The 18794-nt window shown below is 38.6% G+C and overlaps 1 protein-coding gene across 1 annotated transcript in view; it reads right to left on the minus strand.

Annotated features, from left to right (window-relative positions):
• Slc13a1 (solute carrier family 13 member 1) overlaps window positions 1–17953 on the minus strand; it is a 123710-nt gene extending 105757 nt beyond the window's left edge. The window contains exons 1-2 of the mRNA XM_071601307.1: window positions 17856–17953; window positions 16138–16267 (exon numbers count right to left, since the gene is read on the minus strand). Coding sequence (XP_071457408.1) covers window positions 16138–16267; window positions 17856–17953 — 228 coding nt within the window. The remainder of the gene's footprint in view (window positions 1–16137; window positions 16268–17855) is intronic.
• Window positions 17954–18794: the final 841 nt, after the last annotated feature.

Here is an 18794-nt window from a genome sequence, read left to right on the forward strand (position 1 = left end):
AGTGCTCCAGACACCTTTGTACTGTCATAAAACATAGACAAGTGATTCTGGATTTTTCAGAGCAATCTTTATTTAGGTGCATATGACATAAATAATCTAATAAACAGACATATTAGCTCTGATGCAATGGAAAGAGGCTCCGGCGTGGTGTTGTCAATTTTTATGGTTTGGATGTGAGGTGTCCCCCAAAAGCTCATGTGTGGGAAAATGCAAGAAGCTTTGGAGGAGAAATGATTGGGTTATGACAGTCTTAACAAAATCAGTGGATTAATCTGCCGACAGGATTAACTGAGCCTCTAACTGAAGGCAGGTAAGATGTGGCTGGAGGTGAATCATTGGGGGGATGCCTTTGGGGTATATATTTTGTACCTAATGAAGTCTCTCTCTGCTTCCTGATCATCATGTGAGCCACTTCCCTCCACTGCACTCTTTTGCCATAATGTTCTGCTGCACCTGGAGCTCTGAGCAATGAAAACTGCTATCTGTGAACCAAGACCTCTGAAACCATGAGACTCACATAAACTTTCCTTCCCCTAAAATTGTTCTAGTCAGGTCTTTTAGTCACAGCAGTGAAAAAACTGACTAAAACATCAGTCTTGAGCTCTAATCTTCACTCTGCTGATTGATTTTAGACTCTAAATTAGGAGAGCTAATTAGCAATTGTGCATTATCTGAAACACAGGACTGTATTGAGGACATTGAGATGTTTGTGGAAATACTATTAACTTCTAGAGATGCACCAACAGATGCATCATAGATGCAGCATAGGAATGGAAAGAAAGTGATATACTCAGGCCCGGCTTGCCTATCAGGTCCTGGGTTTCTCTACCCTGAGGAAACACTGTTCCTTCTCCCTCCTTCACCCTCCCCTAAGTCACTGTGATTTGGCTTCCACTGGACATGCACTCCACATCAAGACTTTGCAAATCGATTCTCTCTGGCAGCAACTCTCTATATTCTACTCCCATTCCTGCTGACCACCTCTTGTCCCTCCTTCAAATCTCAGCATGAATATTCACTCTTTGGATAAACCTTCTAATCCATGAGTGATATAGATCCAAGTAGACCCTCATAGTTTTGGTATTTTTGCTGTATATTTTGCTGTATAGTATTTCTCAGAATTGTAATTAAGCAATCATTTCTATAATTAGTGTTATAATATCAGTATTTACCAATATAATTTCTATAAGATCAGATGTGATTTTTGTCTGATGACTACAATCTAGCTCACAGGTCTTTGTACAGAGCCTGGATTATGGAAGACATTCAATAAGTATTTGTGGAGTAAAGTAATTTCGTTTGCTGTATACTTTCATACTTTTGCATATGCCAATAGATTTCATTGGAAGAGGCTTCTCGCTGCTTCAACTAGGTATTTCTTCTTTCCTGAATGAATTAATTCAGATCTCCTTTCCACCAGATATTCATTCAGGTCCTAGGTAACTCTTAAATGCCCTTATAGTGCCTTGAATTTTCCTCCATTACAGAGGCTACACAGATTTCACCTGTGTTTTGTTAATAAGTACCAGAACAACACCAGAGCAGGCAAACTAGAAATTCTTGGTTGGAGTGCTGCGTATAATCTTTTAAAATAATCTTTCTGGTGGTGCTGCTAAAAATCCAGGGTTAAGAACCACTGAGTACATTGTACTATATCTTCAACAAATTTACATTCTATCTCTGCCAGGAGACCAACTCTTTGATTGCAAAGACTTGTTCATTGGCCTGTCCTCTGGATATGGCACAGAACTTAGCATTTTGGTGAGTATTCATGAAATGTTTTGAATGAGTGGGTAGATGGGTGTTTGTTATAGGGAGAGAACATGTCAATATCAGGTGACTTTTCCCTCAGATATTGGTGATAAAGGAATGCCTTAATGAAGGCCATGATCCAACTATGACATGAAGGGATTCTCTATTGAGTGAGAAAAATATATAGTGATTGATTATTGACAAAATTCAAGATGACTTGTTGCCTCTTGGATAATAACATAGTAATTCAATCATATACAGAGTTTTCCAACAGTATTTGGTTGGAAGAGAGTAATTGGATGCAGGCCTATTATGAATGGAAACTGACATGTACAAGAGTTTCACAAAAAAGACAAACATATCTTAGTAGAATAATCATTGTGTCTTCTTTTAAATCCCCAATATAGATCCACAAAATAAGACAGGAGATAGAGGGAAAAAAGTGCAGTTCACCCAAAAATCATTTGCCAGGAACCACCCTGGTTTAATCAGTATGGACTTTGGGACAAAGTACAAATTAATTGTTTAATGCATGGGGTGTTCTGCTGGCTTGCAAAAGATTGGAACCTTCCATGTTTTAGAGTATGGTTATATAAACCTGTTGAACTCATATTTATGTGAATATATACCTTTTCCTAGGGAGGACAACGTATAAATTTCATCAATCTTTCACGAATCCATTTTCCAAAAAAGAGTCACTACTACAGGGAGTTTGTGGCCCCTATTAAGCTTTGTGGTAACCTCAGCCTGGTGTGAACCAGGTACATGCTTGGTCTTCTGATCCAGACTAAGTAGACCTAGCACTCTCAGCACAGTCTCACTTCAGTCACACAGTGATCCTGAGTCATCCTGCCTCCCTCTGTCTTAATGTTACAATTTTATCCCTCATGGCCATTCAGTTTAAACCTACCTCATTTGATTTAGAATTCTCCAAATTTGTACCATCTCAACTCTCTTCTTTGACATTTATTTCCTGATCACATATTTAGAATCTTCAAGCTCAGTTCTTTTGGATTATGTTTCTAATATATACAGAATGTTTCAGGTCATGATCTGTAAGAGAACCCCAGGGAACAGTAGATTTCACCAGGCAGATGGAATAAGAGCTTGTGAGTGAGAATGATATGAGTCCATCAGAGAAATGAGAGAAGATTCATCTAGAGATAACAGGCTCAAGGAAGGGGTGAATTACAAAAGAACTAGTCCTTGGATGGAGGTCATGAGTGACCTCATGTGAGAGAACTTTCCTGGGGAAGTACAGGTAGAAATTGGACTTCAGTGAGTTAAAAGGTGAATGGGAAAGAGCAATGAAGTCAGTAAAATGCCCAACTCTAAAGGGAAAAAGAGAGGGAGATGCTAGGTATTAGGCTGCTCAATTAATTTAGAGAAAAGCCTATATATGCTTTTAAAAGGATGGAATAAGGAAGAATATTTTAAAGGCAAAAGTATATAAATGGCACAGTATCCCAATGTGAGAAAAATAAATCTATTTTTAAAATCTTTATTCATTATTATTTTAATGATACATATTTATGGGGTACAGAATAATAATTCAATGCATGTATACAGAGTCTATAATGATCAAATCAGGGTAGTTAAATCAACTCTCCATTCAGTAAACTTTCACATTGACATTATATTGCTCTCAAACTTCTCAGAACAGTATTTTTACTCTCTTCTTTCTCAGCTTCTACTTCTTCCTTATCCCCTGACAATCTTGTCTTTTCACTATTGCTTTTTCATATCCCCCCACCTGAAAAACGCGGAAGAGAATCCCCATCTTTTGCCACTTCTGTCTCACTCTCTCTTAACTTTCGAGATGTTGAAGCCACACTTGATTTCCTGCTTGATTTACCCCATCAGTTCCTTCTTTGTTTTCCATTGTCACTCTTTTCAAGTTGTTTGGCTTCTGTACCTAGTAGGCATTCACAACTGTGTGACTCCTGGTGCACAGGTCAGAGGTACCACAAGTGTATGGTATATTGCAGCGGTGAGTGAAGGTCAGATCCTTACTTTGAATTTCTTGGGTTCACTTTCTAGTCCATCCACTTATGCTCATGTGACCTCAGACAAGTCATTCACCTTTACAGTCAAAAATAAGTATAATTTGTAGTTAATTTGTAGTTCATTGCAAGAACTCGGTGACTTAATGTGCTTAGAATACTACCTGACCTATATTGTTTAATGTTATGTGACCATAAAGAACTGTATTATTTTTCATTGTGCTAATTTAAATAAATAACTGCTTTCTATATCACCTGCATGTTCATAGATGCCTTTGTTTGAAGGTTCTCTATCTGCTTTATCCTTTAATCCAGATTCAGAAACTATAAGTATCTAGTGTAGAATATAATGAAATGAAAGGACAATCACCTCATAGTGTTGAACACTCCTTTATCCACAGCCCAATTGTGCTACAGCAGTGGGATGGATTGCTAAGAGACCAAAAGAAGACACCCCGAAATGGGCTGAGACATAGATTTATTGAAAAAAATGCTTGTGAGGAATGTCCAATGGCAGTGGACTCAACAAGTAGCACTTCCATTTCTCCTGGTGCCTTTGGTGCTTTGCCAGAATGATGAGTGGTGACCAGCTGGACGAGCAGCACCTCCATACCTCAGGATGCTTCGTCCAGTGGCAGGTGGCTGGACGGGTGCTTATCTTCCTCACAGTGCTCTGCTACACACCCGTCACTGTGCTTTAACATTTGGGACAAGGGAGAGCCAGTCAAGAGGGAGAGAGGGCAGAGATGGATCAGATTTGCAATAATGTAAAGAAAGGATGGGAAGCTAGCAAAAGTGAATCCAGAAAGCCCAACGAGCAGGGAAAGCATAGTGCTGGTTTAAGATAGAATGGTGCTGACAGTGTTACTAGTTTAGAGATCTAAACAGATCAACAAATATTCACTAGTAAATAAAACCAGAAAGACTTGGTAGCACATTGGATATAGGAGTTAGGAAGAGGAAGATGTCAAGGAAAAAACACCTACATTTTACCTGACTGGTCTTCAGTTTTTTATAGGTACCAGCCTTTACCCAAAACACAACTTTCAGGAATTCCTTCTATTTTGCTTGCTGGGATAATTATATTCCTTTTCTTTTGCATCTGGTTAATTCCTATTTCTTCCACAATCTCAATTCATTTCCATATTAGTGTCTTTAGCCCACAACTAAGTTTTCTGAGGAATCTCCATTTTTCCTCAGCTCCTAGCAAAAACTGTGTGCAAAAGTTATTGAATCAATTCATGAAGAAATTATGACCTAAGGCTTTTAGTGCACTTGGAGCCTTAAGTCCACGTAGAAGTTCTTTCTTCAAAGAACTTCCCACTCTCCACCTTCTCCTGCTTCTCATACATTCTCACCCCAGCTCAAGTCACCTCTGACCAGGCTGCGCACTGCTTGAGAGAAGGAATGCTGGGTTTTTTCTATAGTCCTCACAACTCCTAGTGTGATGTTTTGAATGTAGTAGATGCTCAAACACCATTCCGAATGAATGAAAGAGGATGCGAATAAATGCATGACCTCCTGTGCTTAAACTCATTCCATTGCTCTGACTCCTGTGACCCTCATGCTCTGGGCCACCTGATTGGATGTAAAGTTTTATATATGTTATGTTCACAGTTATTTGGAGCCAGACAAACCTATGTTAAAATATGAATTCTGGTTTTGCTGACTTTGTAACTATTGTTGAATTATATAACCACTTTAAGACTCAGTATCCTCATTTATAAAATGGGGATAATAGGAGTATGTTGTTTTCTCTTTATAAGTAGGAATAATAGGAGAGTTATTATGGGGATTAAATCAGAGGAGGCACACAAAGCGCTTTGCACAGTACCTTGGCATATGGAGAGCACTTAATACTCAATAAATGCTGGCCATTGTTGTTATAATGATAGTAATTGATAATAACAATTTATAAATGTTGGCTATTTAGCCCACACTGATTTTTCCTTTCTCTGAATTTCTATTGTCCTAGAGTCAGTTCTGCCCAGTTTGGCCCTCATTATTCTCTTACCATTGCATATGTACAGGTTTTGCCTCCTCAATTCAAGAGCAGGCTCCTAGAGGGCTTCTAACACAAAGCCAACCTCATAGTAGGGATGCCTTATGAACTTGCTGATTGGTTGATGGGTTTTGTCTCCAAGCTGCTGAAATGAAACTTAATAATGTCACCAAGGGAAACAATTCAGATCAGGAGTGGACCCTTTTCTGAATCCTTGGAAAGCTAATTAAGGGAGTGAGGTTTGTGCTGTAGCACTAGATACAATGCAAGAATAGAACAATTAATGTTCTTGTTGGAATAAGAATGGAAGCCATCCCTTGTATCAAATGTGCTGAACCTAGACTCCAGAGCTTAGACAAGCTATTCTGTCTATAAATGCAATATCTACTCTGTTTTTGCAAACATTTGTTTGCTTTCAGACTAGGACTTCCTTCTCCGAAGCTGCAGATTTGTTTGCTGTCAACACCTGTGATATGAAACTCCTTCTTCATTCTGATGATAATTAAGGATGTGGCAAAGAGAACAGAGAATGAGCATAAGCATTCAGAAAGTGATGAAGAATATGTATGAATGAAAATCACCTCCTTCTTAGACTGAATTATAAATTCTCCCACAATTTGCCTTTTAGTATATATAATTCAACACATAGAAAACTTGGCTTTAAATGAACGAATGTGAGAATAAATTGCAAGAATAGCAGAAAAGAAGGAAGGAAACTACGTAAAAGATCCCGTGAGAGCTTGGGAGGGGTTTGCTCTCTTTTTCAAGCAACTACTTGTTTTAATTCTTCCTTCCTAATTGCTACTATCACACCATTTCCTCTTTCCTTCCAGCTCTGCTACTCTGTGCTGCTAGACCTACTTTTGTCTTCTATGATACTTCAAAAATATGGCCGGGAACGGTGGTTGGTGCATGTCTGTAATCCTAGCAGCTCCAGAGGCAGAGGCAGGAAAAGTTCAAAGCCATTCCCAACAAAAGCAAGGCACTAAGCAACTCAGTGAGACCCTGTCTCTAAACAAAATACAAAATAGGGCTGGGGATGTGGCTCAGTGGTTGAGTGCCCCTGAGTTCAATCCCCAGTACAAAAAAAAAACAACAAACCCTCATGTATGTTTTTCCTCTTTACCTTCCCAATTTACTATCACACCTCTAAGTTCCATGCATATTTTTTCTTTTTTTTGTTGTTGTTTGTTTTGTTGTGGTTTGGAGATTGAGCACCATAGCACTAGATACAATGTAGCACTAGATACAATGCAAGAATAGAAAAATTAATGTTCTTGTTGGAATAAAAATGGAACTCTTTGGATTCTGGACAAAGTTTTAACTCTACCACTGACCTACACTTCCAGAACCATCCCTACTTTTTTTTTAATTTTTAATTTTTGACAGGGTCTCATTAAGTTGCCCAAGTTGACCTTGAACTTGCCATCCCCCTACCCTTATACTCCCAAGTCACTGGAATTACATGCCTAGCTTCATGCTGCCTTAGTCAAGGTTATTCAGAGAAACAGAACCAGCAGATATATCTATAGATAGAGAGATAGATATTTAGATAGAGATGTTTAAGAAGCAATCTATTATGGAAATTGGCTTACTTGATTACAGAAGCCAAGAATCTCCCAGAATGTCACCTGCAAGCTGAAGAACTGTAAATGAGAAAAAGTCCAATTTTGCTGCCACTTAATAAAGCCAGAGACAAAGTAATAGGAGGGGGGAAAATGCTCTATTCAGTGGCTAAAGAATGGGAAAATGGGAGCTCTGCTCACAAATATCTTCCCAACTCTCAGGCAGCTGAGAAGTTATAGATAGAGTATAGGAATATTGAGGGAGAAAGAGACTAACAACAGGAGGTAATGTTCATGTCTTCTCTGGAGACAGCTGGAGATCTTTCAGGAACTCACGTGTGACTTCTTTTTGTTTCTTTCAGGGTCTGGTATTTCTGGTCATGATTCTGATAGACTTGAAGGTGGGGAGAGTGATGAGGCAAGTCTAGGTTAAGTTAATCCCTTGTTACGATTCTGGACAAAGTTTAAATGATCAACATGTTTACATCCAAAGCTCAGTAAAGCCCGACCCAAAGGCTAAAGGCAGCAAGGGAACAGACAAAATATCAAGGAGAAATGCCAAACCTTTCCTTCCATTCCAACCACCCATTAGCCATCTGCAGACCTGAGAGAAGAGTGAGTGTGTTCAACCTTCAAGTCACTTAAATGTAACCTAGCAACTGTTATCCCTAAACCCAGAGGGAAGAGTGTTACCTACAGCAAAGCTAGTGGGAGACTAATAATGTATATCACTCAGCTGTGTGATCCCCCAAATTAGTGATTTTTAACTCAACAAAAAGTAAGTGAAGCTACATGGCTTATTTAGGTTTTCCCGAAGTAAGGGAACCAGAAAACCTATTGGTGCAATTTAGCCTGAGTCCGAAGGTCTGTGAGCCAGGGGTGCCAATGATGTCACTCCTTTCTGATGCCAAAGACCTGAGAACCACTGGGCTGGGAAGGAGATGCTGGTGTAAGTTTTGCAGTCCAAAGTCTCAAGAACCAGGATCTCAGACGTCCGGGGAGTAGAGAAGCTGGATGTCCCAGCTCCACCAGGAGAAGGGAGAATTTGCTCTTCCTCAGTCTTTTTGTCTCATTTGGGCCTTTAACAGGAGTTGATGCCTGTCCATGTTGGCCAGGGTGGATCTTCTTTACTCAGTTCACTGATTCAAAAGATAAAGTCTTCCAGAAACACCCACACAGACAGACCCAGAAATAGTTTTACCAGCTCTCCAAGAAACAACTAGCCCAGTCAATTTTACATGTAAGATTAATCATCTAATCTAACACCCTAATATTAACGAGTATAACAATCTGCAGGAACATTTGTTGAACAATCACGTATTAAGCATTTACTAAGTTTCTAAGACTGTATTAAATACTTACACGTTATTAAACATTTACTATGTGTCTGATCCCATGCTAAATACTTCCAGGTATTTGATTCCCCAGTACCACTATGAAGCAATACCACTTACTGCTTCTGGATAGCATGGAGTTGCTACATCCGCCATTTGCCACTCCAGCTAAGTGTTAGATCCTACCAGTTTCATTCCTGAATTTGACAGTTTCCCCACTTGGGCTGCCATTAAATCCTTATCTAGTTTTTTTTTTTTTTCTTAACATATTTGTGAGTCTGCATTTTCAATCTCCTCATCTTTCATTCACTCATATTTTAACTTTACCTACTCCCTATGGATGCATTCCTCCACTATTGGCTTCTCCGATGCTGTTCTCAGCATCATCCCACACTCACCACACTTGGTAATTCTGGTATTCCAGCCTTTAATCATGCACTGCCAGCCCTGTCTGCTTCTATCTTCTAGCCCAGAGTGCTATTGAGAAATCATCCATCAGCTGGGAAGACCTAAAGCCCTATGCAGATTATATATACATTTGCTCATCTCTTGCCAACCTCAACTGGGATCTTGCTGCTGCTTTGCAATTCATTTTCCTAGCTTTTATTGATTTCCTGGTATTTTCCTTGCCTATGGCCACAAAATGAAACTTGAAAGTCATGGGGTTTCAAGAAAAATATCTTTGGATTGGGAAAAGAAACTGCTTTCAATTCTCTACTCCTTTGATTTAAGGTATAATTTGTTAATTACAAAACTATAGCAGAAGAAGGGATATAAATCATATCATTCAACATATAGACAATGTTTTATATTTTACATAACTATTTTTTATATTTTTTAGTTGTAGGTGGACACAATACCTTTATTATATATATTTTTTTATGTGGTGCTGAGGATGGAACCTAGTGCCTCATGTTCTACCACTGAGCCACACCCCAGACCCTTTACATAAGTTTTTGAACTCTTTATTATAACTATGTACAACAGATGGGGAGGGAACACCAAGAATAAGTAATGTAATTTATTTTTTTCTTAATAATTATACTATGTTATCAACTCATGTGCTTATGTTCTACTTCATCATCTATAATGTAAGATTTTTGATCATAAAACAAAATAAGCTGGCATAAAAATGTTTCTGTTTGAACACTGATTTCAGCACATACTGTGTGTCCTTTGTCAAGTTACTTAACAACTCTGTATTCCCATTTTTTTTCCTTCTTTTTAAATAAGGTTACATAATGGCAATAATGAAGGTATTTACCCTGTAAGGATGTGAAAACTAAATAAACTAATTCACATAAAATGCTCAATATACTACATAATAGATTTGATTACTAGAACCCTAGTAATCACAAAATAAAAATTACTGGTTAAAATGACTCATTGTTATTATTATTATTAACAAGTTGATAATGGTTACACAGTAAACACAACTCAGTTGGAATGCAAATAATCCACTTTTTGCAAATCAATACTGCTTCAGTATGGATGGATTTTTAATCCAAATTAGGACATTTTTGAGAGTTAAAGGAGATGCTGTAATATTTGTGCTAGGACCACCATAGTTCTGTGTTATCTCACTTAAAACCAGAGAGTAATTTCACTCTAGCATGTCATTTCCCAAAAGTCCAATTTAATAGTTCTGTTCCCTTCCTTTCCCAAATTGATTTTAAATATATAAATGCTAAACATCTGGTGAGAACATACTATTTCTTATAATTGTATTATCCAGCATCAATTATAATGCCAAATTATTAATTAATTCTACAATCAGCAATTGCTAATTGCTATTTACTCACTGGTATTCCTGTAATGGGTAGCTGTCTGTGCATGCCTATATATATAAGTAAATTCTTTGCCCAAATTATCTTGGGAATGGTATGGTGAGTTCCCCAGACAGTACAGGAAGGTCCAGATATCTGTCATCATTCACATGTGCTATTGTCTAGAAGCATCCATACATGTATATCATATGTTTGTATTCCTCCTGTATTTTGTTGTTGTTGTTGTTGTTTTTATTGTGAGATTAGCCCTCTCTTTGATGGTCAATGCCAGATTCTAGAAAAAAAAGGTACTGCCATGTACTCTCCAGTTAGGTAGAAACACAGATTAATGTCAGATAACAAACAGGTCTTACTAGTTCTATCTCCCCCCCCCCCATCCTTTCTTTAAGCACAAAACACAATGAGGGCTAAATAAATATTTGCTAATAAATACCACCAGGCTGGCATTGAAAAAAAATTGATATAAACATTTAAAAATAAAGTCAATTCATTCTACTTTATTTTCTGTAGATTCATTTTCATTCGTGTCACGCTGAATAAATAGACCAATGAATTTTGTGAGACTCCATATACAATTTTCCTAAAGGGGTATTCATTTACAATGCCAAAAGCAAAAGGAAAACAAATGATTTTTTTCCTCTCTTACATTGACCTACTTCACAGTGTCAAAAGGCCACTTTATTTTAATTAGTAATTTATTAATTTTGGAATAAAAAATGCCTTCCTTTTTCCCACACCTTCATTCTTCCTTGACACCAACCCCACCACCATCAAAACAACAAAAACAAGAGAAAATGAAGAGCAGCCTTTGTCTCAGTCCCAATTCTATTTCTTGTCATCACCGAAAAACCAAGGGGAGAAATTTTCCTCCCCACAATCTGTGCTGCCCTAAGGGCTAGTAAAAGCTTTCTATGAAGCAAAAGGGTTTGCAGATCCATCATAAGGAAATAAGAGATGGCAATCTTATGTTTTCCTACTAGCTTTTTGCAGAAATATGTCCAGCTTTCTTTCTTTGTCATTAAAAGCAAAATAGACCTTTTGAGGTATTTTTATTTGTAATGAAATATTTATTCTGTGTCCGTATAAATAAATCTACTGATCTGACTGATGCAAAGTCACTGCTGTGATTTAAATGTGTCCCCCAAACTCATGAAACTCAGCACTTGAACACTTTGAGTTCATAATGGTTTGTAAAGAACAGAGCATCCAGGCAGATGATATGGATACCAACTCACAAATCCAGGAGAATCAACAACCCAGAGAGCCACCCTAACTTTCTCTATTAAACAAAATATAAGAGCATCCACTGTTACACTGTTGCCCATTGAGATTGAGAAGTCCATTCTAAACCAGTTGTAATTCTCCAGCATGGAACTAACTCTTTCAGACCCCAGACTTCATCTTGTCAAGGCCCTTTTGAATTTCTCACCCATCTGATATATTTATTGTTTCTACCCCAAAGAAAATCACCAGTGAGATTCCTCAGTACTCTGGCCTCCTGTCTGAACTTCTCTCCCAAGACTCAGCCAGATCCCCTGTGAACCAAGCAGTCAAAGAAGATGGCTCACCTAAGGTCTTGTTTGGTTTGACACCATTGTTCCTTTTGCATCAGTTACTGTGAGATTTTTCCTTCGTGTTTCTTTTTTTCAAATCCTACAAGAAAAAATACATTTCAAATTAAAAAAAGAAAAGACATCATACCTATTCTAGTGTGTGTTTTTTATAGGATATATTTTGGTTTGAAGTTTCTCAAGGAAAAAAAAGACTTCTGAGTTTCCCAGACAAGTTCTACTTATTATGAAGTGGCAAAGTTCACTAGATTAAACTTGGCTTGTTACACTTTCCCTCCTCCTTATCTCTGCAGCCCTCCCTCATGTCCCTTCACCTCCTCAAATCCTGATTGTAATGCATGGTTCCTTTCTACAATGTCCCATAAAGGTTCACAGTTCCCCACTCACCAGCCTGTTCTTTATATCTCTGTCCTACTCACTCATTTGTCCATTCTGCAAATATTTGTTGAGCACCTACTATGTGCCTATCATTCTGCTAGATGCTTGGGGTACAACAATTAAAACATGAGCATGTTTCTACCCTACAATTGCATTTGGTGATGTGGAAGACAAGACAGCAAGCAAGCAAACAAATCAATTCCAAACTGTGGGAATGCTCTGAAGAAATCAATGAGGAGGTAAGAGGGAAAATAATGGAGAGAAGTCCACTTAAGGTAGTCAGGTAAACCTTTCTGAAATTCAAAGGCTAGGAATGAGCCAGTCATGAAAACCAAAGGTAGGCAGTTCTCAACTATTAATTTTATGAGTAATTTTATTCCATAAATATTTAAGAGCTTTGACTCTGTAGTCTTAAAAAGGTTTTAGTTTGGGGGTTCACATCTTGACTCTACAACCATATATTCTTGCAAAATGAGTGATAATATCTAGTTCAGAGGTGGTGTAAGAATTAAAGAGATAAAACCAGGTGTGGTGGTGCATGCCTGTAATCCCAGCAGCTCAGGAGGCAGAGGCAGAATTGCAAGTTCAAAGCCAGCCTCAGTGATTTAGTAAGGCCCTAAGTGACTTTAGCAAGACCTGGTCTCAAAAAAAAAAAAAAAAAAAATCAGTCTGGGGAAGTAGCTCAGTGCCCCTGGGTTCAATCCCTGGTACAAAAATAAAGCATTCATGAGATCATGAGATCATGAATAAATAACATACTTAACCAGTGAGTATCCATTGCATTACTTAGCTATTACTACATAACAAACCATCCAAAACTCCTTGGCTTAAAACGACATATACCCACGTGTATATGGTCAGTTGGAGGTTGCTCTAGATTAGACTTTGTTCCACTTGAGGTCTAATCTTCTCCAACTTTGTCATTCTGGGACCCAGCAGGAAGGGACAACAGCTTTCTCAAGGAAGTATGGTGTGTTTCATCAGCTCTTTTTGGTTACTATTGCATATACCTGAGGTAGTCGGCTTATAAAGAGAAAAGGTTTATTTCAGCTAACAGTTCCAGAGGTGCCAGTTCATGATAAGTTGGCTTTATTTATTTTAGGCCTGTAGCAAGGCAGCTGATATCCTGGTGGGAGCATGCAGCAGAGCAAAATTCCCTTCTTGGCCAGGAAGCCAAAGAAACAAAGGGACCAGGGTCTCAAAATCCCTTTCTTGGGTGTACCCTCAATGCTCTAAAGACCTCCTCCTGGGCTCACTTCCTGAAGTTTCCATCATCTCCCATTAGCATCACCATTTTAGATACCAACCTATCAACACACGGACCTTTGGGTGACTTTTTAGATCTAAACTACAGTATATGGCAATGACAGAAATATGAGATCAGAGTAAAACATGCAATTATATTTTCTTTTCTCTTCCTTCCTTCCTTCCTTCCTTCCTTCCTTCCTTCCTTCCTTCCTTCCTTCCTTCCTTCCTTCCTTCCTTCCTTCCTTTTTTATTTTCTTCTTTTGATGCCAGGGATTGAACCCAAGGGTGCTTTATCATTGAGTCAATCCCCAGTCCTTTTTATCTTTTATTTTGAAACAGGTCTCACTAAGTTGCTGAGGGTCTTGCTAAGTTTCTGAGGCTGGCCTTGAATTTGTGATCCTCTTGCCTCAGCCTCCTGATGAAATTATATTTCCAGTCTCCTAACGTTCCTCTGACCAAAGCAAGGCATATAGCTAAGCCCAAAGTCAAAAGGCAGGGAATTATATTCAGTTCACCATTTATCCCAAACAACTCACATCCTAAGCCCAGCCATAAAGATTTTTTTTTAACAACAATTGAATCTACCACAATTACTGTAGTTGATAATAACCAAACATGTTAGCTTACTCAGAAGTGTTTACATTTTCTTGAAACTGTTATTCACACATAGACATGAATAAATGGGATCTACAGCAAATAATTGCTATATAGTAAGAAACAGTTTCTTCTTATTCAGTAACTGGCAGAACACACTCTCCCAATCTATTTTTATATATGTAGAAATTAGTTTTTTTATTGGGTTTCTACCAGAAGGTCACACTTTGTATTTTTCTTTTAAAATCATTATTATAGAATCACTTTGGTTGAAAATCATTACACTGATTGATCCTAATGTAAGACTAGCCGTTCTTCAGAAGAGACTTACATATGCATTGACCCACAAAAGCAGAGTATGGGAGTAACATAATCGATTTAATGTCTTTATGGAATAAACAGAGAGCTGAATGATTAGGTAGGTCATGCAAAAGCCTCATTCTAGGTAACTTCAAGCTACCAGTCAGACTCATTTTACAGAAGAGGAAGAAAAATAATGGAGAGTCAGGAACGTAGGTAATAACCATTAGGAGCTGGGAGACTCCTATCTCCGTGGTGGGTGAGGACACTAATTCCTGATGAAATCAGTCCAGCCAAATTACCTTGTATTGGCACCATGATGGTTCAGGGAGAAAGGCATCCTGCATGCCAAATCCAAGCATGAGAGCTGCCGTCTGTGGCTCACTTCACAGGCTCACCAGAGCTTCAGAATCACAGAGGAGTTGAAAGGTTGTCTGGAGAAGGAATAATTACTCCTCACACGCTGTGTTGCTTTTATAAAAGAGCCAATAGGACCTAAGGTGAACAAAATTGTCCAAGATCGTATTTGAGTTTTCATTTACTGGCCTTTGCAGACCTGTTTATCCCAGGGATGGAAATTAACTTGATTTTATAAGGTACTAAGCTGGAATCTTTTTATGTTTGATCTCAGTAAAGGTGCTGTTAATTTTCATTATTTCTCAACCATAAGAGTGAGGAGCAAAATCAGTATCATGCTGTTTAAATTCTAATTATGCTCCAGGAAATAACTTGCCTACTTAAAAATCTGAGTCTCCCTATCTCTCTTACATCCTCTTCCCCTCTAGCCCTGTTCCAGAGGTGTCTTAAGAATACAAAGCAACAGTTCTTTTTATGCTGAGGGAAAAAGACAAAACCCAAAAGGACATCTCTGGAATATGTGAGGCTTCTACAACTCTTTTCTGAGAGTACTAATTTATAGTTTTTTTTTTTTTTATTCATTGCCATATTTTGGTTTCTTTATCCTTACAGATCGGAAATACATGTTTGAGTTGTTATGTTAATCTGGAAACGACATCCAGTGAGGATAAGGACATTTAATGAGGACAGTCTGTGTTTGTGTGTGTGTGTGTGTGTGTGTGTGTGTGTTTGGAAAAGTTATGTGGGTGTGTGGAGTTGGAGATCCCAGACATAAAGCTGCAGAAATTACCTCTCATCAAATGAAGAAGAGACTGGTGAGCCATCTCAAGGAGCTTGTCTTCTCTTCTCAGGACACTACAAAGCTCCTGTGTAAGAAGTCCGAGAAATTCCTCAGAGCCTAATGAAATGCTATGTTAAAGGAAGGGCACCGTGAATTAAACTGTTTGTTTTGACTTTAAATTGATGTTATATATGAAAGGTATTTGGAAGGACACCTTGAAGACAGGCCGGTACAGAGGGGCTGAACATAATAACACCCACATTGGAGGACTCATCCTTGCCCTGTTAAGACTTAGGCTTTGTACCCAAATAATGTCTCAAGACCACTTTTCATGCTTGTTGGTCACATTGAATGAAACAACATACTAACACAAACAAGGTTTTGCAATCAGTCACAAATCGGCCATGAGTAAATCCTGTCAGTTCTACCTCCCCAAACCACGTCTGGAATCTGACCACTACTCACTACCTCCACATCCTCAGGTGGGTCCAAGCCACCTGTGACTCTGACTGGATTCCGGCAGTTACCTAAGATCTCCCTGGTTCCCTCTTTGTCTCCACCTCCAAATCCCTTTAGTCTATTTCCTTCAGAGCAACTGGAAGAATTTTTAAACATGTCAGTCAAGTCATGTGACTTCATCAGACACTGTCACTGCTTTCCCCTTTTCACTCAGACTAAAAGCTAAAATCTTTAAATTAGTCTGAGGATCCCCTGTGTTCTACCCACCCTTCAACCCCCGCCCCCCAGTTCTCTGACCTCATCTCCTTGCTGTTTACCAAGAGTCCACCTAAGTTCCTGCTTTGGGGGGACTTTGCACCTGCTATTCTCCTCCCCCAGATACCACACTGCTCTCTATCCCCCTGTTCCCTCTTCACTGGACACCTTAACAGTGAGGCTCCAAGAGCTCACTCTCTATGAGATCCAGGAATTCTTATACATAATCAACCAAGGGTCTTTTGTGATGCTACCTTAAAGCTGCCTTTCCATCCTTCTGTCTTTTCATAACTTCATAATGAGGAAGTAATTTTGTTAGGAAGTCCTGGACGACACCATTCGATTGACATTTCTAGTTTTTTTTTTTTTTTTTTTACTTCAGTCCTTTGATACTATCTTGGTTCTCCTCCACATTACATTAGTGCAGGTCTATATCCTCAGGAAGTGCACATGGTTTCTGTTGTCTGGCCACCTGAGGGACTCAGCCTCATCCTGGCCCCATCCCAGTGGATTACAATAAAATATCTAGTTATCTGCAAGCTAATCTGTTCTTCTTGTGGAGCTAATGATGACCAGTCAGGCAGGAGAACAGCAGTCTTCATAAAATAATAATAAATTCCACACCACTGTGCCCGCCGTCCTGATTTATTTTTCTCTATAGCTCTTTCCTCCATCTGATACACTGTATACTTACTGGTTTATTTATTGCTCATCTCCTTCCTCTAAGATGTAAATCAGGAAAGGAACTTGGCTTTATTCACTGTTGTACCCCAATAGTAGTCATTCAACAAATATTTGTTCAAAAATTTAAGTAGATGAATAGATATAATACACAAATGGAAATTTTAAGGAAGTCTGGAATAATAATTATATTTCATAACTATAAATATATATATATATATATATATATATATATATATATATATATATATACACATAATTCTTAGCAAGTACCTGTCTCTGCTTTTGTTTTATCTTTTCTTTGGAATTCCCTGAAGATAAACCTTGAAGGGAAAATGAAAACACACACACACACACACAGAGACAAAGATCATTCATTCAGATCTACCAGTCATAAGACTCTAAAAATGTGCTAAGCATGTTATATGGATGGTCTCATAGCATACTAAAAGAGTGAATAGTGGTATTAGTCAGTTTTACATTACTATAATGAAATACCTAGGGTAGGCTACTTAATAAAGAAAAGAGATTTATTTTGGATAAAAATTCTGGAGGTACAAGATTGAGAATTGTCATCTGGGGACGGCCTTTCTGGCAGAGTAGTCTGGAAGCAGAGCAGAACATCACATGGTAAAAGACAGAGAGCACATGGGTTGGGTCTACATGTGTTTTTTCTGTTCTTCTGTCTGTAAAGCCACCAGTATTCAAGACCTTGTCTCTAAAGACCACATGAATTATGTTTCAATCCCCTAATTCCACTAACCTGTGTCTGAATATTGAATTCCTACAGAGTTTCAGGGGAAAGACTGTACTCAATGCACAGCTTCAGCTTTCCCAAGAGCTCCACAGAGAACAGACTGGAATGAGGAAGTCTGACCACACCCATGCTTACTGCTGTCCCATCTACCTTCATCATCCTCATTCTTGCAGCCTCACCTTGGATGCATAGCAACACCCACTGCATTTCTTTCATGCTGGTGACTTACATGTCATAGGGCTGGCTCATATGGAATTAAAGAGTCATTAGTAGCTGGACCTTCCCCATTATGTGGCTCACCCTGCTGGGTTTGGGTGAAACCAGAAGATTTCACTGTACATACTACATTTAACCAGGTAACATAAAACGAGTAAAAAAAAAAAAAAATGGGAATTCAGCAGGTCTGTTCTTGAAATATAGTTTAAGTCATTTTTGTGCTTGGGTTTTATTTGTTAACCATCCTGTAATGGGGGGAAAGAGAGATGTTTTATATGGACTGAAGACAAGACCAAGAGAGCAATTGTTAGGAAAGGATGAGGGCTCTTCAACAGCACCTGCAAGAGATGGCCAGGACAGGAGAGTGGGAGAAGCACAGAACCCCAAGGCAGGAGAGGCAGATGTGGCACCATGGCAGGGAGAAGAGTATGGAGAAGAAAGCATGAGAGAGGGTTTGAAGAGATGCAAACAATGAAATCTCCTGAGTTAATGGATGGGTGAGAAGAAGGAACAGAAAGCGTGTCAGAGCCCCAAGGGGAGCCTCCCTCGATGGTGGGTGGATGGCACCTTTAGATTCTGTATAGTGAGCTTAATTGCAGTGATGTCAGATAGTTATCTAAGGGCTAATCATTCATCTGAACTATCCCTTTCAAGTTCTGGTTTTATTCACATGAACATTATTAAAGCATTTTTCCAATATTAGCTGAAATTTAGATACCCCTAGGCTACTCTTCCTTCTAAACAACCAGTCTTA

Source organism: Marmota flaviventris, chromosome 1, assembly GCF_047511675.1.
Source record: "Marmota flaviventris isolate mMarFla1 chromosome 1, mMarFla1.hap1, whole genome shotgun sequence".
Classification (NCBI taxonomy): domain Eukaryota; kingdom Metazoa; phylum Chordata; class Mammalia; order Rodentia; family Sciuridae; genus Marmota; species Marmota flaviventris.